Source organism: Chiloscyllium punctatum, chromosome 36 (genome assembly GCF_047496795.1).
Source record: "Chiloscyllium punctatum isolate Juve2018m chromosome 36, sChiPun1.3, whole genome shotgun sequence".
In the NCBI taxonomy this organism is placed as follows: Eukaryota; Metazoa; Chordata; class Chondrichthyes; order Orectolobiformes; family Hemiscylliidae; genus Chiloscyllium; species Chiloscyllium punctatum.
The window spans coordinates 14333729-14358270 of record NC_092774.1 but is presented as its reverse complement, the minus strand read 5'-3'; the positions used below and the strand labels follow the sequence as shown (position 1 = coordinate 14358270).

At 46.0% G+C, this 24542-nt stretch overlaps 2 protein-coding genes across 2 annotated transcripts in view; both read right to left on the bottom strand.

Moving 5' to 3' along the window:
• The window catches only part of LOC140460011 (uncharacterized), a 209542-nt gene that overhangs the window by 112947 nt on the left and 72053 nt on the right, over nt 1-24542 (bottom strand). The window contains exon 3 of the mRNA XM_072554416.1: nt 7901-8593. Coding sequence (XP_072410517.1) covers nt 7901-8593 — 693 coding nt within the window. The remainder of the gene's footprint in view (nt 1-7900; nt 8594-24542) is intronic.
• Nucleotides 870-24320, bottom strand: LOC140460777 (uncharacterized). Its single transcript, XM_072555456.1, has 4 exons — nt 24070-24320; nt 21931-22023; nt 15336-15407; nt 870-2428 (listed from the first exon to the last, which is right to left on the bottom strand). Exon 4 carries the CDS (start codon nt 2057-2059, stop codon nt 1427-1429), a length of 633 nt encoding a protein of 210 aa, XP_072411557.1. The 5' UTR covers nt 2060-2428; nt 15336-15407; nt 21931-22023; nt 24070-24320; the 3' UTR covers nt 870-1426.

Here is a 24542-nt window from a genome sequence, read left to right as displayed (position 1 = left end):
AATACTCTCACAGGCTTATACACCATCACACTCACACTTTACCAAGCATGTACACGCTCTCACTCACGAACTCACATGCACCCACACACAATTCTTTGGGGTGAATTTGTATTGGCAGAATTATATTTGCAGATACATTCAATTTTGGTCAAAAAGCACACAATGTCCAGGCAGTCAATCCATGTAATATTTTATGAATTCCTCCTTTGGAAATAGAACCAGTCTGATTCAAGATTGGGGTACAGACAGACTCTGACCTCACACCTTTAATGCATGGTCTGAGCTGAGATGTTATCTTTTTCATAAAACCTTAAGTCATCTCAAGAATGTGACTTAAAAGATGTTCTGGCAGTTACACATTAATGAACCAAAACCTGCACCCATTCTAAGAGATGAAAGGCTTAACAGCAATCTAGGCTTGTTCAATATATTCTATCAGTTGCATGATCTTTTGATATACGTTCTGTGTCTGCTCCACAGCTACCCGATAAAGGAGCAGCACTCAGAAAGCTAGTGCTTCCAAATAAACCTGTTGAACAATAACCTGGTATTGTGATTTTTTTTTAACTTTATCACCCCAGTCTAATACCAACCCCTCCATATCATTTCGACTGAGCACAGCCCCCACCTCCTGGTGCTGCCAGGAAACTTGACAATGCTGATGAAACAACGCAGTACCTGAAAGATGTACAATTTCTAATGATACAAGCTACTCATTCACTGCTCCATCTGATACACGACATTGGAAACTCTGCAGGAGGCTGAAAGACAGGAGCAGCTTTAAAACAAAAACCTCTCGGAGCTCAAAGCTTTCAATGAGAGTCTGAGCCCGGCGGTAAATTCAGGTAACCTTGATTGTGACCCAACTTTGTTACAGCTTCAGATTCCCCCAGCAAAAAGGCATAGACAAAGTAGCAGCTTTTTAAACAGTTCAAGATCAAAGCCCACACACACCCCACTGTCTTTACTATTGGTCAGTTCCAAGTTGTCCCTTTGCAATTGGATCCTTGGTACAGCCGTAATCCGGAGGAAGTATTGCCTCACTCAGCAATTTTAACCCATACCCTGTCTCCAAGTAAGTGTCTCCCTGCTCATTTGCCAGGAAGGGGCAGTGTAGAGTCAACCAGATTGCTGTGGGTCTGGAGTCAGGTGTAGACCAGACCGGGTAAAGGATGCAGCTGGAACGATTGAGTGAATCCTTTCCCCCAATGGTGGTTCCCTTCCCTAACAAGGGAGAGAGGGAATCAGATGGGGGCTTTCTCCCCCGCACCACCCCACTCCTTGAAACGGTCTCATTGTTAGATTCCGAACTCCACATTTCTGACCGAATACCGATTCTGCCATCTGTCGTGGCGGGATTCAAACCCGGGAGTCCCCGGAACTGGGTTGATAGTCCAATCGATAATGGCACTCGGCCGTCACTCCTTCAATCCCCCTGCGATGGCACGTGAACTCGCTGGTGCTTCTGCAGATGGAAGGAGCGGGTGAAGCCCTTCCCGCACTGAGAGCAGGTGAACGGCCTCTCCCCCGTGTGGATCCGCTGGTGTCTCAGCAGGGTGGAGACCTGGGTAAAGGCCTTCCCACACTCGGGGCAGCTGAAGGGCCTCTCCCCCGTGTGCACTCGCTGGTGGGTCTGGAGGTTGGAGTAATTGCTGAAGGCCTTCCCGCACTCGGGGCAGCTGAAGGGCCTCTCCCCTGAGTGAACCCGTTGGTGCCTCAGCAGGTCGGAGGAATAGTTGAAGGCCTTCCCACACTCAGAGCAGCTGAACGGCCTCTCCCCCATGTGGATTCGCCGGTGGGCCAACAGGGCAGAGAAAAACATGAAGGCCTTCCCACAATCGGGACAGCTGAAGGGCCTTTCCCCCGTGTGGTCCCGCTGGTGGGCCAGCAGGTGGGAGGAATGTCTGAAGGCCTTCCCGCAGTCGGTGCAGGGGAATGGCCTCTCCCCGGTGTGACTGCGCCGATGAGTCTCCAGGGCAGACGGGAAATGAAAGCCTTTCCCACAGTCACCACACTTCCACGGTTTCCCCACGGGGCGGGATTCCTCGGGTTTCTCCATGGCCAAAGCTTCAGCTGCACACAAACGCTTTTCCAGCCCCTCCCTGCCGTCAATTCCTCTTCCCAGGCCGTCCAACTGTTTCAGGCTCCACACTCAGTGGGTCAGACTGACGGTGAAAACATACTCAGTCAGGAACCAAAAAGCTTTGATCCCTCTCACAGAGATCACAGTCGAAAATCGTTGCGGTCCTGGTGGACTGAGTGACTGTCAGACATTGATGTTGAAGTGAGGACCGCAAATGCTGGAGAGTCAGTCGAAAAATGTGGCACTGGAAAAGCATGGGGATGTCAGACAGCATCTGAGGAGCAGGAGGGTCAATGTTTCTCATCTGTTGATTGAGAAACTTCCGCCATCAGATCTTCAAATACGCTGTAAAAATAGATTACAAAAGTCACCACTGTCAGTCCCAGGGTAGAAACTCTAAACAAGCAATTCTACTTTGTAGAATTTTCTTTTCTTTTGTTATTCCACAAAATTGAAAGCACCATCCCACTCTGTTCTCACTCTGCTCTAACTAATTCTCCTGGAAGTGCTGATTCAGGATCTTACAAGGGCAGAAAAAGCAAAAACGTCAAGACGGACATCTCAGAACAAGAGGGCATAGGTTTAGGGTGAGAAAGAAACAAAAGAGATCTGAGGGGCAGCCTTTTCACACAGAGGGTAGGACATGTATGGAATGAGCTGCAGGAGGAAGTGGTGGAGGCTGGTACAATTGCAAGATTTAAAAGCCATCTGGATGGGTATATGAATGGGAAGGGTTTGGAGGGATATGGGCCAGATGCTGGCAGATGGGACTAGATTGGGATGGGATATCTGGTCGGCATGGACGGGTTGGACCGAAGGGTCTCTTTCCATGCTGTATATCTCTCTGACTAGTTGGACTTAAGGGTCTGTTTCTGTGCTGTTTGACTCTGGAACTGTTCTGTACTGGTCTTGAAACCATGTTCTTGCCTTCCCCCACAAACATCCACTTCTTTGTTGTTCAAAAATCAGATGAACTCAGCCTTGAATATATTCAATGACCCCCTAACTGCAGGAAGACATCCCCACTTCTGAACTCAATTTCTCTTGCTAATATACACTTGCCTTGCTGATTGTTTGCTGCACCTGTCTGACAACCAGCAGTGACTGGTGTAGGAGGACGCTGAGGCTCCTTTGTCCATCCACACATCATTCCTGGTGAAGGGCTCGTGCCCAAAAAGTCAACTGTCCTGCTTCTCGGATGCTGCCTAACTTACCGTGCTCTTCCAGTCCCACACTTTTTGACCCTGATCTCCAGCATCTGCAGTTCTCACTTTCTCCACATCCAATTACATCTCCATTTAAACAATGCACTTCCTTTCGACTTTTTTTCCCAAAATAAAGGCTATAACTTCATATTGTGGTACTGCATTTGCCATGTGTTTGCCAGTTGTGGTCTTCTCTATATCGGGGAGAGCGAGCACAAACCTGGGAAATGGTTCACTGAGCATCATATCCACGTCCACAGAGCCGACCAGAGTTCCCAGTCACCACCCATTTCAATTCCCCTTCCCACCCCCTTTCTGACATGACCATCTTTGGCCTCCTCTATTGCCACAACGAATCAAACCACAAATTGGAGGGACAACACCTCATCTTAATAGGGAAGGAAGTAAGCAATAAATAATAGATCCCTACAGAGTGCTCAGGAACAAAGGGACCTTACTGTCCAAGTTCAGAGATCCCCAAAGGTATCAGTACAGGTAAAACGGGAGATGAGGAAGGCATAGATTTGTATTTTTCACACAGAGGGTGGTGCGTGTTTGCAATGAGTTGCGAGAGGAAGTGGTGGAGGCTGGCACAAACACAACTTTTAAAGAGCAGCTGGATGGGTACGTGAATGGGTAGGGTTTAGAGGGATATGGGCTGCTCGTATCATTCATTTCTAAATACCAGAATTTCCTGAAAGACATCTTCTTGAGATAACTCAAGGTTTTATAACAAAATGTGACAGCTCAGCTCTGACAATGCATTAAAGGTGTGAGGTCAGAGTCTGTCTGTAACACAATCTTGAGTCAGACTGGTTCTACTTCCAAAGTTGAATTTACAAAACATTACATGGATCAGCCTGCAGATTGTGCATTTTTGAGAAAAATAGAATGTCTCTGCAAATATAATTCTGCAAATACAAATTCACCCCCATGGATGTATGTGTGTGAATGAGACAGAGAAAAGTCTATTTTGTGCTGTATATCCCGATGTCTACTTGATAACAGATGCTTTAATTCTGCTGGTGTAAATATTGTTGTAAATCATAGCTGGGTATGAATAGTTAGATGTTAGGGTGAGAGAGTGCCTCAAGAGGGGCACTATAAGAATCGTGGGAGAGCCCTATTTCTGGTTTACTTCCTCATGAACAAACATTAAGCACGAGCATTTATTTATTTCTAATTTTGTTCTGTTTTTCTTGTTTGATTCCTGGCTAGGACTACACTCTGTGTCTGGATGGTTGACAGGCTGGGAGACTGTGGCTTGGGTCTTGATTGACTGAATGTTTTATTGTTCCAGAAGGTGTGGGGGGTGTGGGGGTCAAGGCTTCAGCAGAAATCCAGCAGAGCAGAGAACAGACCAATATCTTATTCTGTGGGAAACTGAAATCCGAGCTGATTGTGGCTGATATATCCATTGGCTCAGCTCTTTCTCCCTGCATTATCCCAACTACCCTTAACTCCCTGACCATGAAAACCCATCCAATTGTGTCTTGAATATACTTAATGAAGATGCCTCTACTTCTTCCTTGGGCAGAGAATTCCATAGAATGACTATTCTCCAGGAAAAGCAGTTCCTCCTCATCTGTCCTAGGTGGCACAGTGAGTAGCACTGTTACATCACAGCGCCAGAGACCCGGGTTCAATTCCTGCCTCGGGCAACTGTCTGTGTGGGTTTCCTCCGGGTGCTCTGGTTTCCTCCCACAGTCCAAAGATGTGCAGGTTAGGTGAATTGGCCATGCTAAATTGCGTGTCGGGTCAGGTGAAGGGGTAAATGTTGGGGAGTGGGTCTGGGTGGGTTGCTCTTCAGAGGGTTATTGGGGGTAGTGCATCCACCACGACCTCTGGACATTCATCCCATACATGACCCGCTCTCTGTTTATGAAAACATCTTCTTTTCCCGAATCGGTCCACGCCGTGCATTCATTTGCAGCAACCGAAAGGAAATGGAAGTCAAAGATTGAATCCAAGAATGGGGGGAAAAAAAAGGAAAAGGAGTTGGGAAGAGAGTGCCCTACTCACAGATGGTTGACAGAGTAAGGAGGTTACAGTCTGGAACAAACTCAATCTTCATTCAGAGACAGAGCAGCAGCAGCTCCCGAAGCTCGTGTTCCAACTTCCGCATTCAGACAATAGGAAGGCTCTGATTGGCAGGAGGACCAGTCACCTTCCGGTCCTCCAGCGCTTCCGATTGGCCCACCAAAAGAAAGTCGCGAGGCGTGTGCCTTGCGTGCAGTGAGGAGCACGCGCAGTCTGCTCTCTGGCGATGAGGCTGTTACTGACAGGATTGAAGTGTCTGAATGTCAAGAGAAGTTAAAAAGGGGAGATGCATCATTTTTCCCCCCCTGTGATATTTACCTTTCCTACACGCCCCATGACTTTATAAATCGAAATAAGGTCACCCGACAACTTGTGGTTGTCGATAGGGCGACCAGAAGTGTACTCAGTGCTCTACACATGGTCTCAACCAATATCCTGTCCAACCTCAACGTGATGTCCCAACTCCTGCACTGAACGGTGTGAACAATGAAGGAGAGTGTGCTAAACGCCTCTTTCACCACCCTGTCTACCAATGATGCAACTTCCAAAGAACTATGTCCCCGACTTGGAGATGCCGGTGTTGGACTGGGGTGGATGAAGTTAAAATTCACACCACACCAGCTGATACTCCAACAGGCTCATTTGGAAGCATGAGCTTTTGGAGTACTGCTCCTTCATCAGGTGGTTGTGTCTTATGATCCTGTTCCACAAACACCCAATGAAGGAGCAGCGCTCCAAAAGCTTGTGTTTCCAAATAAACCAGTTGGACAATAACCTGGTGTTGAGAGATTTTTAACTTTATGTACCTGAACCCCTCCACATTTCCCCCCCCCACCATGAATCTGTTCTAGAACACATTGCAGGGCCCTACCATTAACTGTACAAGTCCTGCCCGTCCTCTTTTTAGCAAAATGCAACCCCTTGCCTTTATCTCTCGCTCTCTCAGACACACACACACCCTAACACTCACCCCATCTCACAGGCTGATACTCCATCTCACACACACTTCATTAGAATATATGTACACACTCTCATGCACACACAGTCACACAAGTCTCTGGGGTGAATTTGCAATTGCAGAATTATATTTGCAGATATATTCAATTTTGCTCAAAAAGCACACAAACTGCATGTAATATTTTATAAATTCCTACTTTGGTTAATAGAACCAATCTGATTCAAGATTGGGATACAGCATCGAACCTCACAACTTTTATGCAGTATTGGAGCTGAGATGCCACCTATTTTTATAAAACCTTAAACCATCTCAAGAAGGTGAATTAAAAGTAGTTCTGGGGTTTACTGAACTGAAACCTGCAACCCATGGTAAAAGATGAAAGACTAATCCGCAATCTAGATTTGTTCAATATCTTATCAGTTGCATGACGCCGTCAGCTTTTGCTATAAATTCTGTGTCTTATGATTCTGCTCCACAGCTACCTGATGAAGGAGCAGCACTCCAAAAGCCAGTGCTTCCAAATAAACCAGAAGGAAGATAACCTGGTGTTGTGTGATTTGTAACTTTCTCCACCCCAGTCCAACACTGGCACCTCCACATCGTTTCCAGTGGACACAGCCCACACCTCCCAGTGCTGCCAGGAAACTGTACAATGACAATGGGATGATGTAGTACCTGCACTCCTGAAAAATTCACAATTTCTAACAATACTGGCCACTCATTCACTGCTGCAACCGATACACAACATTGGAAACATAGTACAGGAGGCTGTCAGAAATCAGCACAGGAGGTCAGGCAGCATCTGAGGGGCAGGAAAATCAATATTGCCCAAAAAATGTCGATTTTCCTGCTCCTTGGATGCTGCTTGACCTGCTGTGCGTTGCCAGCACCACTCTAAGCTCGATTCTGATCTCCAGCATCAGCAGTTCTCACTTTCACCTGTAAGAAATGAGCAGTTTTAGAACAAAATGCAATTCAAAGCTCTCAATGAGAGTCTGAGCTCGGCGTGAAGTACAGGTAATCTTTATTGTGACCCAACTTTGTTACAGCTTCAGAATCTCCCAGCAGAAAGGTGTAGAAAAAGTCGCAATGTTTTAAAAACAGCTCACAGTCAAAGTGCACACACTCCCTCCAACCCCTCACTTTCTTCATTATCGGTCACTACCCAGTTGACCCTTTGTAATTGGATCCTTGGTACAGCCTTAACCCGGAGAAAGTACTGCCTCACTCAGCATTTTCAACTCGTATCCTGTTTCCAAGTAAGTTGGATGGGCAGTGTAGAGTCGACCAGACTGCTGTGGGTCTGGAGTCACGTGTAGGCCAGACCGGGTAAAGGATGCAGCTGGGACGATTGAGTGAACCCTCTCCCACAACGATAGTTTCTTTCCCTAAAAAAGAACTGAGTGAATCAGATGGGAGTTTTCTTCCATCCCCACTCCACCGACAATGGTTTCACCGTTAGATTCTGAACTCCAGATTTCTGACTAAATTCCAATTCCCCCATCTGCTGCGGTGGGAATCGAACCCGGGAGTCCCTGGAACCGGGTTGATAGTCCAGTCAATAAATGGTACTCGGCCGTCATTCCTTCAATCGCCCTGCGATGGTACATGAACTCGCTGGTGGCTCCGCAGGTAGGAGGAGCGGGTGAAGGCCTTCCCACACTCGGGGCAGCTGAAGGGCCTCTCCCCCGTGTGGACCCGCCAGTGGGTCAGCAAGTGAGAAGAATACCTGAAGGCCTTCCCACACTCTGTGCAAGGGAACAGCCTCTCCCCCGTGTGGACCTGCTGGTGGCTTAGCAGGTTAGAAGAATTGGTGAAGGCCTTCCCGCACTCAGGGCAGCTGAAGGGCCTCTCCCCCGTGTGGACTCGCTGGTGGGTCAGCAGGTGGGAGGCCTGGGAAAAGGCCTTCCCACACTCATGGCAGCTGTAGGGCCTCTCCCCTGTGTGGACTCGCCGGTGGGTCTGGAGGTTGGAGGCCTGGGAAAAGGCCTTCCCACACTCGTGGCAGCTGTAGGGCCTTTCCCCCATGTGGACCCGCTGGTGGGTGTGGAGGTTGGTGGAATCGCTGAAGCCCTTCCCACAGACAGGGCAGGGGAATCGCCTCTCCCCAGTGTGGCTGTGCCGATGAGTATCCAGGGCAGACGGGAAACGGAAGCCTTTTTTGCAGTTGCCACACTTCCACGGTTTCTCCACGGAGCGGGATTCTTCTGGTTTCTCCATGGCCGGAGCTTCAGCCACACACAAACGTGTGCAGAGCCTATCCCCAACGTGAATTCCCCTTCCCAGGCCGTATAACTGTTTCAGGCTCCACACTCAGTGCGCTGCAACAGTGGGGTCTCTCATCCAGTCCCACTGATGCTGAAAACGTACTCAAACAGGAACCAAAAAGCTTTGCTCCTTCTCACAGAAATCACAGTCAAAAACCGTTGCGGTCCCGATGGATTGAGTGACTGTCAGACAATGACATCAAAGTGAGGACAGCAGACGCTGGAGAGTCAGAGTCAGAAAATGTGGCGCTGGAAAAGCACAGCAGGTCAGGCAGCATCCGAGGAGCAGGAGAGTCAATGTTTTGGGCATAAGGCTTTCACCTGTTGATTTTGAAACTTCTGTCTTCAGATCTTCAAATACTCTGTAAAAAGAGATTACAAAAGGCATCACTGTCAGTGCAGGGTAGAAATTCTTAACAAGGAATTCTACTTTCTGCGAAATATTCTTTTCTTTTGTTATTCCACAAAATTGAAAGCACCATCCCACTTTCTCTCCCCCTCTGTTCTCACTCCACTCTAATTCCCTGAAGGTGCTGATTCAGGATCTTAAAGGGGCAGAAAAGCAGAAACGTCAAGACTGACACCTCTCTGCATTTTGGATAACCCCACAACACTGGGATACAGTTGACAGTGAGCAGGTCTGTTTCTGAGAAGCAAACGTAAGTGTGCCAATTCATGGGGTAACCTGCAATGCAGCTACTTGTAGAACAAAATGGTTAACGTCCCCAGGAAGGTGGAAGCAAAATGAGACATCAAGGCATTAACACCGACACACTTCAGTCAAACTCTTCTGCTCCCAGTCAGGGCAAAACATCTTTGAAAGCTGCTCTGAAAGTCCAGTCTTCACAACCACACTTCTGCTTTCACCAAAGACAATTAGACTCATACAGCACGGAAGAAGACCCTTTAGCCCAACTTGTCCGAGCTGACCAGATATCCGAAATTAATCTAGCCACATTTGCCATCACTTGGCAATAGATCCACACACATCATCTATTGCATCGGCTGCAGCCGATGTGGCCTCCTCTATATTGCGGAGACAGGCCGCCTACTTGCGGAACGTTTCAGAGAACACCTCTGGGACACCCGCACCAACCAACCCAACCACCCCGTAGCCCAACACTTCAACTCCCCCTCCCACTCCACCAAGGACATGCAGGTCCTTGGACTCCTCCATCGCCAGACCATGGCAACACGACGGTTGGAGGAAGAGCGCCTCATCTTCCACCTGGGAACCCTCTAACCACAAGGGATGAACTCAGATTTCTCCAGTTTCCTCATTTCCCCTCCCCCCACCTTGCCTCAGTCAAATCCCTCGAACTCAGCACCGCCTTCCAAACCTGCAATCTTCTTCCTGACCTCTCTGCCCCCACCCCACTCCGGCCTATCACCCTCACCTTGACCTCCCTCCACCTATCGCATTCCCAACGCCCCTCCCCCAAGTCCCTCCTCCCTACCTTTTATCTTAGCCTGCTGGACACACTTTCCTCATTCCTGAAGAAGGTCTTGTGCCCGAAACGTCGATTCTCCTGCTCCTTGGATGCTGCCTGACCTGCTGCGCTTTTCCAGCAACACATTTTCAGCTCTGATCTCCAGCATCTGCAGTCCTCACTTTCTCCACCAATTAAGACACAACCCTGAGTTTGCAGAATCTGCTCCCTCCCTGGATTCACTCCGGCTGCTACAAGTGAACAGATTTCCACCCCTCCCCTCTCTTGCCTCCCCAGGATGAACAGTTGTCCAGAGGGAGGGAGTTTCACTCTGAACCTGACAGGGCTACTTCCGCGCTTTGTGACGCCATCGATGGGTCGGGGGTGGGGGCGGGTATGGGAGACTGGGCGAGAGAAAGGTGCGGGATGGGATGCGGGGCTCGGCCAGCAGCGGGACCCCGCACTGCGCCTGCACTGCCCTGCACAGTTTGCAGAAATTCCTTCCCTTCAGAGAATTCCCCAGTGTAGAAGCAGGCCACTCGGCCCAACGAGTCCACACCAACCCTCCAAAGGGTAACTCACCCTCAACCATTCCCCTAGCCGTACTGCTCAATACTGTTAGAAATGGGGTAAAGTGTTGTTTTTGCAGATATAGAAAAAGCATAAAGAAAAGGGGTACAGCAAGAGAACTATTCACCCTGCAGGTATTTAGGGACTTTTCAGTGTTTAATTGTGGTTAATTAAATACTAACGTTGGTGTGTAATTACTATAACAAAAAATTCTTTTTGTAAAATTATGCTTTCAGCAAAAAGCTGAGATAACCGAAATACTTGAGCGATACAAAACGATACAAGTTAATGAAATATCTGAGGATGGAATGTACCAGCAGAACTGATACAAAATGTTAAACCAGATCTTGACAAAATAAATGTATGTGTCAGCATTTACAGAGAGGAAGGTTGCCAACCTGGGGAAGGGGGAAGTAATAAGGGTGGAGCACAGCTGGGCAGTGGTATGGTACAGTGAGAGAGATTGGGTCATTAGGAGTCTAGAGAGATGACCTCACTCAGCTCAAAGGGTATAACTGTCCACTAACCCGAGTTCTAATTTGCTCATTTGCTTCTGCATTTGATGCCCTTTCTTGCAAGATCATAGAATAAATTGTCTTGTTTCCAGTTTCAATGGTCTCCTCTAAATTTTATTAAACTTGTTTCTAAAAGATTTGGGGGCTCGTTCCTGGATCCCAAGGTCCGGTTGCTCGGCGTTCTTGGAGAAACGGAGAAGGTGCACCTTGCTGATTTCGGCGATCTCTAGTTTCCCCTTGTTGCCGAGGCGGCTCTGGGCGAGGGTGATCCGGACTGGGAGACCCTGGAGACAGGACGGGCAGAGGCGACGCAGCGGGTCTGGTCGGGTAACTCTTGTGCACAAGACCCGGGAAAGAAAAAGGTCTTAAATAAGTATTGTCCAGGCGACCGGGGTAGGCAGCGGGTTTTGTTTTGTTGTCAGTCTTTGCCACGAGCGAGGTGCACTAAGACATGGCGGGTTGGTCAGGTAACACTTATGGACTGAAGACCCGCATTCGCGGGCGGCCGGGATTTGCAGCAGTACTTGCTGTTTCGCCGCGGTGCGAAGGGCACTAAGATGTGGTGGTTCGGTCGGGTTACTCTTGTGTACATAAGACCCAGGTAAAGGTAAATTTCAGGCGACCTAGATGGACAACGTATTTTGCTGTCTGGTATTGCCGCGGGAAGGGGTGCGCATTCGACCAGGTAACTTTTGTGCACAGACCAAGGTATGAAAATTGACCTTTAGGTATTACCTTGGTGGCCGGTTCCGTACGAGAAGTACGGAGGAATTGGCAACTTAAAAAATAGAGAATAAAGGTCTTTAATTGGGTAGATTAATCTAACAAGTAAGGTGTCTAACTGATTCGATCACCCAGCCTTAGACCGGTTATTAAGAAGGGAAACCCCCACGCGGAGATTAGGACCCTGAAGTGGGTGTGGAAGAAGGTAACACCGAACTTCAGAGAGGTTAATTGAAATTATATAAAGAAAACGGTCGAGTATTAAAACGGGAAATAAGAATAGCAATTTAGATGTCGAAGGGGACATGAGAGGGACGTCCGAGGACCACATCCCAACGGACAGTCCTTTAGGAAAAATGTTAAGAGATTGGAAGTACAATCCTCGGACACGAGGAAAGGATAAAAAACAAATGATAAAATGTCAAAGAAAAACAGCCTTATAGTCAGGAGGAACCAGATTATGCTTTGTGTCAGAAGGGGTAGTAGCTGAAGGGCTACTGGGGGTGCACTTCGGAACTAACTTATGGCCAGACGCCCAGAGAAATATTCAAAAGCTTGAGGAGTCATTGTGGGAAACATGTGTGTGTGTGTGTGTGTGTGTGTGTGTGTGTGAGAGAGAGAGAGAGAAAAGAGCCGTACAGTTCGTAGAAAGTTTATCCCTGTGTGATTCAGTCTGAATGCACATTTGTTTGTTGGTGATCGAATGTTCCCTGGAGCTTGAGATCCAGGACTGTTTTGAATCTGATTTCTACTATGGAAATTTTAACATGATTTCTTTTAAGGTTAAGGATTTTGCAAGATTATGAAATAAAATGTTCTTTTTACAGGTCATGACTGCCTTACTATCAGTTACGAATTAATCTCTTTTATCCTTACATAAAAGCGATTTATGGAGGACAGTTGAAGTTTTAACTTGAATAGACAAATCCTTTTAAGGCAGCTCTGGTTATTTCACGACCTATACCACTGTAATTGAGCAATGACTGGTCAGGACTAGTTGGGAGGACTAGTTTTGGATTTGAATCAGGGGACTGGAACCGGGTGATTGTGGTGGATTTCAGAGTTGGGAACTGTGTGCATTGTGCATTTTGAATATTAAACACTGAATAAATGAATTTATAATAGATAAATATATATTTACAAGTAAGATTCCAAAATGTATAGTTAGGAACAGGCTTTAAAGAAAAGCAAGCATCAATTGATGAATTGTATTTGAGATTACAGGGAGCAAGAAAAATTGCAATATTTCTTTAAAAGAATCAAGGTCTAAACAAAACATTGGGTGATGAGGAATGGCCATGAGGTGGCCCTAAAGCTGTTCAGTTGGTTAAATTGGCTCAGCCATTGATCTGGCAACGTAACATGAGGAGCAGAAACGGAAAGCAAAAATAATGATAAGCCACGGTTAATGAGGTAATAAAGAAAAGGACAAAACTAAAAGGAGAAGGAAACCGGAATGGTGGCAGGCAGCATGTTGAAACTAAAGGGAGGAGAAAGGATCGGGGAGGAGATGTTAAGGAATCTGGGAGATAGGAACAAGGATCAAAGTGGAAATCCCCACAGGCGGGATGTTATTACTGTGGAAAGACAGGTCAGTTTAAGAGAGAGTGTCCTGACCCGACAAAGGAAGTAAAGGCAGTGCCATTTATGAGCCTTGATGAAAACTAGGGGTGTCAGGAGTTCCTGCCCCCGGGGACCCACCAGGAACCCTCGATAAATTTAAAGGTGGGACCTTACAAAGAGGACGTAGTTTTCCGAGTCGATACGGGGGCAGCAAGGTCACCCTTCGATTTTAAGCCCAAGGGAGTGGGAACCAAAACAAAAGTTAATTGGATTATGGCAACAGTTTTGTGATGAGAGGCAGGAAGAATCAGTCTTGCGTTCATGACGAGATATTGCCACCAAATTGGGGATTTAATTAACTGCAAAAGGTGCTATGGAATCTGTCGAGGTTCTCAAAAATGAATGTGCTTGAGCAAAAATATATAATTAATAATTAATATTTATAATTATTCAAATGCGTTAGCCTGAATCAATATTAATTGGCAGGATTCCTTCATACATTCTCAGTGACCTGTCATTATTGATTCATGGTTAATTCAAAACATGACTGCATTCATTCATTGTTAATTAAAGAATGGAAAGCTACATTACTGACTTTTAAAGGTCCAATTTGTAACTAAATCATGGCAGGACGTACAAAAGAAGTTACAGAGATTAGAAGGCTGGAGTGAAAAACAGATAGAAGATCTGTTATATGAGGCACAGAAAGTGTGTGTGAGAAGGGAAGAGGAGAAACAAAAACAAAAAGCTAAAATAATGGTTGCAGCAGTTGAAGAAATTACGATAGACGATGTCCAAGGTTAGGACGACAAAGAGAAGCGGTATCATTGATGATTTTTGATGAAGATTAGGGGAGTCAGGGGTTCCCTCCTCCTGAGACCCACCGGGAACCCTTGATAAAGTTAAAGGTGGCACCTGAAGGAGAGGAAACAGTATTTTTAGTGGATACGGGAGCAGCACGATCATCCCTAAGCTTTAGACCTAGCGGTGTTAAATTAACTAACAAAGGTCTCAAGGTTTCTGGAGTAAAAGGCAAAGAATTCTTAAATCAGAATGCAGGACAATGGCTCACAGACTCTAGGATCTTGAAATATGAGACAATCTTAATAGAACAGGATGACCTTGTGTTAGTCACAGACAGTTGCTTGAATCCAGCTGCATTTCTGTGGCGGAGAGAGGGGGGTGACCCCGGTCAATCCAGAACATGACTGCCTTGATATTACCGAATATCAGACTAAAGTGCGAATGAACTTAAGAGACGTACCGTTGCATGCGAGAGCTCGGTTGTTTATCGACGGATCCTCCCGGATGATTGAGGGTAAAAAGCACAATGAATATACTGTAGTAGACAGGATAGAGGGAAGCATTATCGAGGCTGAAAAACTGCCTAACGGCTGGTCAGAGTTCAATGATAAGTTTTTAACGAACGATATAGTGGCACTCAGCTCTTCTTTGTCTATTCTTAGGAATAAAGGCCTGTTGGTACAGACACTGCCACTCGAGTTTACAGTCCATCGAATACAACCGGGTGATTGGGTCCTGATCAAGACCTGGAAAGAGACCAAACTGTACCCGAGCTGGGAGGGACCATTCCTAACGCTCCTAACTAGTGAAACAGCTATTCGGACTGCTGAGGAAGGGTGGAGTCATCACACTCTCGTTAAAGGTCCTGTGAACGCCCCAAAGGCAGAGTGGCACGCTCATCCTACAGACAATCCTCTGAAAGTTAAAGAAAGAAAGAATGAACTGAAACAAAAGACTCTTTTAACGTTTGCTGATATATATATATATATATATATATTGTTATTGATTGTAAGGGCTGTGTGACATCTAAAATGTTAAGACAGGATGGTGGGCAGAGTTCAGAGATGGGTACATACTGGTATAGTATTGTAATGTTAGTAGTACTAACTATTCAAGGAAGTGGGAAAAATCACTTCACTACGCTGTGCCAGAATTATGCTGAACAAGAGGGACTTACCGACTGTTGGGTCTGTGCAGAGGTCCCACACCATAGCGAATCTTGGAATCCCCACCTCAGTAATACCACTCGCTAAAAAAAAATACGATGTACAATAATTTGATGTGGATTCAAATAATACAAAGTGGAGATCTGAAAGGAGCAAATATAACTTTGCGGGATGGTTCCCAAGGCCAGACCCGAAAAATCAGGGCGCTATTGACAGTCTTAGAATTTCCCCACCGAAAGGAGCAGTGAATACCACCTATTTCTGTCATCAGAATGATGCTGCACCTTTCCAACTAGGAAAATCATCTTGTGTCCACACCAGTCAGGCCACTGCCACGACCACTCCCCGAATATTAAACGGAACGTGTTGGGGATGCGGTCTGAAGGCCTATCCATTTATTCCCGGGGAAAAATATGTTTGTGTGATCGAATGTGTCAAGTTATGAAGTTGACGAAACACTTCCTCAAAACCAGAAAGGTTGGAGTGGCTGCTGTTCCCTCGCTTATATAGTCCCTCACCTCCGAATAGAAAAGCATGAGCCCAACCTGAGAAAGGAGGGAGGGGGGGGGATAAGACGTAAGACCCGAGAGGTCTCTGAAGGAGACCGTCTACTGCGGACACTGCTCCCAAACTACGGCACTACAAGGGCAGGGGTGGAAAAACAGAAATGGCGGCCGCCCTTGAAAATTTAATTAATGATAACACCGGCACGATGGGGAATCTCAATCCCAAATATCGGCCATAACCACTGAAATGATTGCCATGAGACCGACAGCTTTACAGAATCGAATGGCTTTAGACTATCTTTTGGCCGAAAAAGGGGGAACTTGTGCTCTGATTGGTGAAGAATGCTGCACCTTCATCCCAGACACCTCTTCCACAGTGGAAGATAAGGTGGAAATAGTATAGAAAAAAATAAACGATATAAGACAAATTGGAGATGAACTCCGAAAAGATGAAGGATGGGGATGGGGTAACTGGAGATTGACCGAGTGGGGAAAATGGTTCGTGAATTTAGGCATTTATGTGCGACTAATAATTGTAGGTTTACTGATAGGGTTTAATGTGTTAAAGTGGATAATGACTAAGCTGGTAATGTCTTTGGGAGGACAACAACCAATAACGGTCATGACAATAGCACAAGCGCAAGAAAGAGAGAGTAACAGATTACTCCTAGAGTTTAAAAAAAGACAAACTTAGAAGGACAGAAATGACTAGATTGTGAACCTCGACACCACAGGGTGAAAAGAGGGCAGAAAATAAGATTGCAAAAACAACAAATGGTTAAAGAAAAGAAATGGGGGAATCGTGACAAATGGGGTAAAGTGTTGTTTTTGCAGATATAGAAAAAGCATACAGAAAAGGGGTACAGCAAGAGAACTATTCACCCTGCAGGTATTTAGAGAAGAGTATCTTTACTTTTCAGTGTATAATTGTGGTTAAGTAAACACCAACTTTGGTGTGTAATTATTATAACAAAAAGTCCTTTTTGAAAAATTATGCTTTCACCAAAAAAGCTGAGATAACCAAAATGCTTGAGCGATACAAAACGATACAAGTTAATGAAATGTCCGAGGATGGAATGTACCAGCAGAATTGATACAAAATGTTAAACCAGATCTTGACAAAATAGTGTTGAGTTCAGCACTGACAGAGAGGAAGGTTGCCAACCTGGGGAAGGGGGAAGTAATAAGAGTGGAGCGCAGCTGGGCAGTGGTCTGGAACAGTAAGAGAGATTGGGTCATTAGGAGTCTAGAGAGATTACCTCACTCAGCTCAAAGGGTATAACTGTCCACTAACCTGATTCTAATTTGCTCATTTGCTTCTGCATTTGAAGCCCTTACTTGCAAGTTCGTAATAAATTGTCTTGTTTCCAGTTGTGGTAGTCTCGTCTAAATTTTATTAAGTTTGTTTCTAACAATTGGGACACAGACAGAATTCACACCTATTGTCTCGACTGATAAATAGGGCAACGTCTCTTTGAAATGCAGATTCATTTAGATATAACTGCGTCACTTTACATATGAAGATATCCCTTTGAATGTGCTCACATCCCTTTGAAATATAATCTTGTCCATTTAAACCTCTTTATTTACAGAAATACCCGTTAAAATGTCCACGTCCCTTTAAAATGCAGATTTGCCCCTTTAGATATGACGCCGTTCCGTTCGATGTCGGAATATCTGTTTAAATTGAGCCGTGAGCTTTCCCAATGTAGACAGGGCTCCTCGAAACGTGGCAGTGTCCCCGCCCCCCGCAGCTGCAGAGTGAGACAGGAGAGTTTGTTTTTGTGAATGAACAGTTGTAGCGCGAGGTGGCTGTGACTTGGTGACGGTGAGGATCCCCGGGCCCCGCCCATCCCCGCCCCCGGCCCCGCCCATCCCCGCCCCCGGCCCCGCCCACCCCTCCCCCGGCCCCGCCCACCCCTCCCCCGGCCCCGCCCACACCCGTGTGGAGATCCTGTACAACCTGAACATGATGTCCCAACCCTTGTACTCAATGGTGTGAACAATGAAGGCAATGGTGCTAAATGCCTTCTTCACCACCCTGTCTACCAGTGATGCAACTTCCAAAGAACGATGTACCTGAACACCCCCCCCCCCACACACACACACACACACACCTCTCTATTGCACAACATGAGCTGGGGCCTTATCATTCTGTGCAAGTCCTGCCCTTCCCTGTTTTAGCAGAATACAACCCCTCGCTTTGATTCATACCTTGCTCATACACATCTGCTCTCTCGAACCACACACACACACACTCTCTCTGACTCACACAGACTCATACTCCATTACACTCATTGTACCAAGCATACACTCAACGCATGCACACACATGCTCTCTCATGCATGCATGTGCACATACACAACTCAATGGGGTGAATTTGTATTGGCAGAATTGTATTTGCATATATATTCAACTTTGTGCACTTTTTGAGCAATCTGCAGAAAATCAATCCATGTAATGTTTTATATAAATTCCTACTTTGGAAATAGAACTGGTCTGATTGAAGATTGGGATACAGATTCAATGTTCACACCTTTAATGCAACATCTGAACCCAGATGTCACCTATTTTAGAAGACCTTATGTCACCTTGAGAATGTGAATTAAAAAAAGCTCTGGGATTAAGTATTAATGTACCAAAACCCGCAACTGCCTCACTCAGCAATTTCAGCCCATACCCTATCTCCAAGTAAGTGTCTCCCTGCCCATCTGCCAGGAGGTGGGGGTTGGGGCATCTGTGTAGAGTCAACCACACTGATGTGGGTCTGGAGTCACGTATAGGCCAGACTGGGATGACTGAGTCAATCTATTCACAAAATGGCAGTTTCCTTCCCTAAAAAAAAGACGTGAGTGAATCAGATGGGGGTTTTCTCACCCCCCCCCCCACCAAAAAATGGTTTCACCGTTAGATTCTGAACTCCAGATTTCTGACCAAATTCCAATTCCACCATCTGCCACAGCCGGATTCAAATCCGGGATCCCCGGAACTTGGTTGATAGTCCAGTCGATATTGGCACTCGGCCGTCGCTCCTACAATCCCCCTGCGATGGGTCATGAACTTGCTGGTGGCTCTGCAGGTGGGGGGAGTGGGTGAAGGTCTTGCCGCACTTGGGGGCAGGGGAATGGTCCCTCCCCCGTGTGGACCCGCCAGTGCCTCAACAGGTTGGGCGAATTGTTGAAGGCCTTGCCGCACTCAGGGCAGCTGAAAGGCCTCTCCCCCGTGTGGACTCGTCGGTGCCTCAGCAGGGACGGTGAACTGTTGAAGGCCTTCCCGCACTCGGGGCAGGGGAATGGTCCCTCCCCCGTGTGGACCCGCCGGTGCCTCAACAGGGAAGAAGAATCGCTGAAGGCCTTCCCACATTCGGGGCAGCTGAAAGGCCTCTCCCCCATGTGGATCTTGCTGGTGGGTCAGCAGGGCAGAGGCCTGGGTAAAGCCTTTTCTGCACTTGGGGCAACTGAAGGGTCTTTCCCCCCCCCCCAGTGTGGCTACGCTGATGAGTCTCCAGGGCAGATGGGACACGAAAGCCTTTCCCACAGTTGGCACACTTCCACGGTTTCTCCAAAGAGTGGCATTCCTCTGGTTTCTCCATGGCCAAAACTTCAGTGACATACAGACGTGTGTACAGGCCCTCTCTGCCGTGAATTCCTCTTTCCAGGCCGTACAGTTGTTACACGCTCCACACACACACACACTGCACTGCAATGGTAGGGTCTCTCATCCAGTCCCACTGATACTGAAAATATACTTAAATGGGACTCAAAAACCTTTGCTCCTTCTCACAGAATTATAGTTGAAAATTGTTGCAGTCCCGATGGATTGAGAGACTGTCAGACATTGATGTCAAAGTGAGAACTGCAGACGCTGGAGAGTCAATGTTTCCGGTATAAGGCTTTCATCTGTTGGTTTCGAAGCTTCCTCCTTCAGATCTTCAAATATTCTGCAAAAACAGATTACAAAAGTCCTCACTGTCAGCGCAGGGTAGAAATTCTGAACAAGCAATTCAACTTTCTGCGGAATATGCTTTTCTTTTGTTGTTCCACAAAATTGAAAGCACCATCCCACTCTCTCTCCCCCTCTGTTCTCACTCCACTCTAACTAATCCTCCTGCATGTTCTGATTCAGGATTGTACAGAAACAGAAGAGCATTTTGGATAACTCTGCCTGAAAGTTAATATCACAGAATCATAGCTGAAAATCGTTGCAGTCCCAACGAATTGAGTGACTCAGGCAGTGACCACTACAGTCATTGGAGAGTCAGTGCTGAAAAGTGTAGCGCTGGAAAAGCACAGGAGGTCAGGCAGCATCCGAGGTGCAGAAGAGTCAACGTTTTGGGCGTAGGCCTTTCATCTGTTGATTTTGAAACTTCAGTCTTCAGATCTTCAAGTACTCTGATAAAAAGAGATCACAAACGTCCTCCCTGTCAGTGCAGGGTAGAAATTCAGAACAAGCGATTCAGCGGAATGTTCTTTTGTTATTCCATGAAATTGAAAGCACCACTCCGCTCTCACTCATTCTCCTGAAGGTGTTGATTCAGGATTTTATAGGGACAGAAATCCAAAAATATCACTACTCTGAATTTTGAATACTCTGAATCTGAAAGTTAATATCTTTCACAGCATTCGGATACTGCCGAGAGAGTGAGCAGGTCAGATTTTGGGAAACAAAATAAACTGTCATTTCAGGGTGAGCCTGCAATGCAGCTTCTTGAGGAACAACTTTAGCATGAAATGGTTAACGTACATGGGAAGTTGGGGGAAAGGCACCATCTTCCCTGGGCACGATGGGTAACTTAGCACGGTCAATCCACTCTCACCTGGACAAAGTTGAAAAGCCTGGTTGTTAAGTCTTTCATCGTTTAGTACAGGTTTCAGGTATCAATAATATGTAAATCCCAGAACTTGGTGTCAGCCATCTTCTCAAGATAAATTAAGGTTTTATAACAAAAAGTGACATCTCAGCTCAGAAAATGCATTAAAAGGATTGAGGCCAGAGTCTGTCTGTATCCCAATCTTGAGTCAAACTGGTTCCACTTCCAAAGTGGAATTTAAAAAATATTACGTGTACCGACTGCTTGCAGATTTTGCGCAAAAATGCACAATAAAATGTATCTGCAAACATGATTCTGCAAATACACATTCAACCCCCATTGGACATGTGTGCGCATGCGTGCGTGAGGGAGAGAAAATGTCTGTATCGGTGCTGTATATCTCTACGTCTATTTGATAACAGATGCTTCGCTTCTGTTGGTGTAAATATTGTTGTAAATCATAGCTGGGTGCAAATGGTTAGATGTAAGGGAGAGATAATTCGTCAAGTAGAGCAGTATAAAAATCCTGGGAGACCCCTATTTCTGCTTTGCTTCCTAATGAACAAACATTAAGCCTGAGCACCGATAAGTTTTTAATTTTGTTTCATTTTTCTTGTTTGATTCCATGCTATGATTATGGTCTGTGCCTGGTCGGTTGACAGGCTGGGGGATTGTGGGTTGGGGCTTGATTGACTGAATGTTTTATTGTTCCGGAAGGTGTAAAGGTGGGGTCAAAGCTTCAGCAGAAATTCAGCAGAGCTGAGAACAGACCAACATCTTACTCTGTGGGAACAGGGAGATCAGAGGACAGAGAAATCAGGACCTGAAACCCGAGCTGACACCAGACTACCCTGTGATCAGTGCTTTGATTAGCAGTGCCAACTCTCTGCCTTTACCTAGCTTCCCATTTGACTATCCCCTCAATATTCAGGATCCAATCCTTGTCATCATGAAGCCATGTCTCTGTAAGGAGTCTTTGATCATAATTATTCACTTCAGTGTGTGCAGTCAATTCATTCACTTTAGTTACAATGCAGCACACAATCAGACAACATTTGATTAATCTAGTCTAATTTGTTTGCATGTGCCCCATATCCCTCCGAACCCTTCTTATTCATATCCCCATCCAGATGCTTTTTAAAATGTTGTAATTGTACCAACCACCACCACTCCCTCTGGCAGCTCGTTCCATACATGCACCACTCTCTGTGTGAAGTTGCCCCTCAGGTCCCTTTGAAATCATTCCCCTCTCACCTCAAACATATGCCCTCGAGCTTTGGACTCCCTTACCCTGGGGAAAAGACCTTGGGTATTCACCATATCCATGCCTCTTCCAAACGTTTATCAGGTCACCCCTCAGACTCTGATGCTTCAGGTGAGGATCTAAAATTTGAATTTAGGTTATTGTCAGATGCAACAAGTATATGTAGGTTTTTACTAACCACAAAATGGCTTTTCAATTTAAAATAATACAACAAAATGGCTGAGAATAATGATTGAACTCTGTGAACTTGTCCTGCTGTTTTGCAGAATTAAGCTAAAATCCAAAGATAAGAGGACAATGGAGTTTGTTTAAAATGAACACTGACACATTAATTGACCATTTGAACTAACCTTGAGCTGCTACCATGGCATGATGATTTATGTAATTAAGACCCCTTCCCCAGGAAATATCATTGGATTAACCTGCTCTAAATCATGTCACCTTATTACATTTGATTGGTCTTTTCTTGTAATTAAGGCTGTACTGTCTCTTAAAAAACCTAAATAAATAACGTGTCATTTTCAAATGTAATTGCACAACTTCACCATGGAACACAGAAGCTTTAATCACTGTGTTGTTGGACAGAATTGGGTCAAGATGCCTTATTAAACTGATAACCTTGCTTTGTACAGACTGCATTTCATTGATTCTTTAGACCAATCGCGAACCGAAAGGACCCTTAAGAGGGGTCTAGATCTTCACTCTGGATAGTTTGACCTGGCCAATTAACCCTAACCTGCACATTCCTGGGAACTATAGGTAATTTAGCATGGCCAATCCATTCTAAGCTGCGCATCCCTGGACACTGTGTAACTTAGCACAGCTAATTCACACAATCCTGCACCTCCCTGGGCACTGAGAGCACTTTAGCATGATCAATCCAACCTAATGTGGACAAAGTTTTAAAAAAATCACACACACCCAGGTTATTGTCCAACAGGTTTATTTGGAAGGACCAGCATTTGGAGTGCTGCTCCTTCATCAGGTGGTTGTGGAGAATAAGATCATAATGTACAGAATTTATAGAAAAACATTACGGTGTCCTGCCACTGAAATGATATATTGAACAAACCTGGATTGTTAAGCCTTTCATATTTCAGAATGGGTTGTAGGTATCATTAATATGTAAATCCCAGAACTTCCTGTAAGACACTTTCTTGAAATAACTTAAGGTTTTATAACAAAAGGTGTCATCTCAGCTTAGACAATGCATTAAAGGTGTGAGGTCAGAGTCTGTCTGTACCCCAATCTTGAATCAGACTGGTTCTATTTCCAAAGTGGAATTTACAAAATATTACTGGATTGACTGCCTGTGTGAACTGCCGAGTCTCATCCACCAGCTGAAATAACTGGATAGGGTAGGGCTTCATCCCCACAGTGCAAAGAATTCCCATTTTCCACCAAAATCGCAGATGTACTCCCTTTACTCAGTTGCTCTCTCACAAATGCAAGATTTCATTGTATTCTTCTGCTCCCAGTAAGGGCAAAATATCTTCGAAAGCTGCTCTGAAGCTCTAGTCTTCACAACCACACTTCTGCTTTCACCAAAGACAATTAAGAGTCATACAGCATGGAAACAGACCCTTTGGCCCAACATGTCCGTGATGACCAGATATCCAAAATTAATCTAGTCCCGTTTGCCAGCATGTGACCCACATGGCTCCAAACCATCCCGATTCATGTACCCAGCCAGATGCATTTTAAATATAATCGTACCAGCCTCCACCAATTCCTCTGGCAGCTCGTTCTACGCATGTACAACTGTTCATGTGAAAAGGTTGTCCTTCATGTCTCTTTTAAATCATTCCCCTCTCACCTCAAACATATGTCCTCTAGCTTTGGACTCCCCAACCCTGGGGAAATTCCCGATGAAGGGCTTTTGCCCGAAGCATCGATTTTCCTGCTCCTCGGATGCTGCCTGACCTGCTGTGCTTTTCCAGCACCACTCTGATCTAAATTCTGGTTTCCAGCATCTGCAGTCCTCCCTTTTGCCTAGGTTGAACCCTCTACCTGTCTACATCTGTGCCCACTTCACCAACCAGCACACCCTTTATCTGCATCGCCCCCTACACCCATCCCCAATCCTGAAGAAGGGTTACACCCGAAACGTTGACTTCTCCACCTCCTGATACTGCCCGGCTTGGTGTGTTCTTCCAGCCTCCTACCTGTGTATCTTGCCAATTGAGACACAGACCTGGAGCAACGTTTCCAGAGTCTGTCCCCATCCCGACACACTCCCTTTCCTTTTAGTTGCTGCAAGTCAACAACTGAATCCTAGAATGAAAAAAATAAATGGAAAAGGTGACAAGAGAAGAGAGTGCCGTACTCCCAGATAATGGACAGAGGGAGGAATTTTCAGTCTGGGATGAAGCTCAATGTTCATTCAGACACGAGCAGCAGCAGCTTCAGAACCTCATGGTCCAACTTCCGCATTCAGACAATGGGGTGACTCTGATTGGCAGGAGGACCAACGTCCTTCCGGTCCTCCTGTGCTCCCTATTGGTCAATCAAAAGAAGGTCTCGCGTTTTATTTGCCGATAGCGATTACCATGCGCACCAGTTTTTGCTGACACCAGCGAGCATGCGTACTGCGTTGCTGACACCGGCAAACATGCGCAGTATGCTCTTTGAGGCTGCT

What these genes read in the sequence shown, in the direction of transcription:
- LOC140460777 (XM_072555456.1), bottom strand. Translation starts at nt 2,059, where the DNA reads ATGGAGAAACCCGAGGAATCCCGCCCCGTGGGGAAACCGTGGAAGTGT.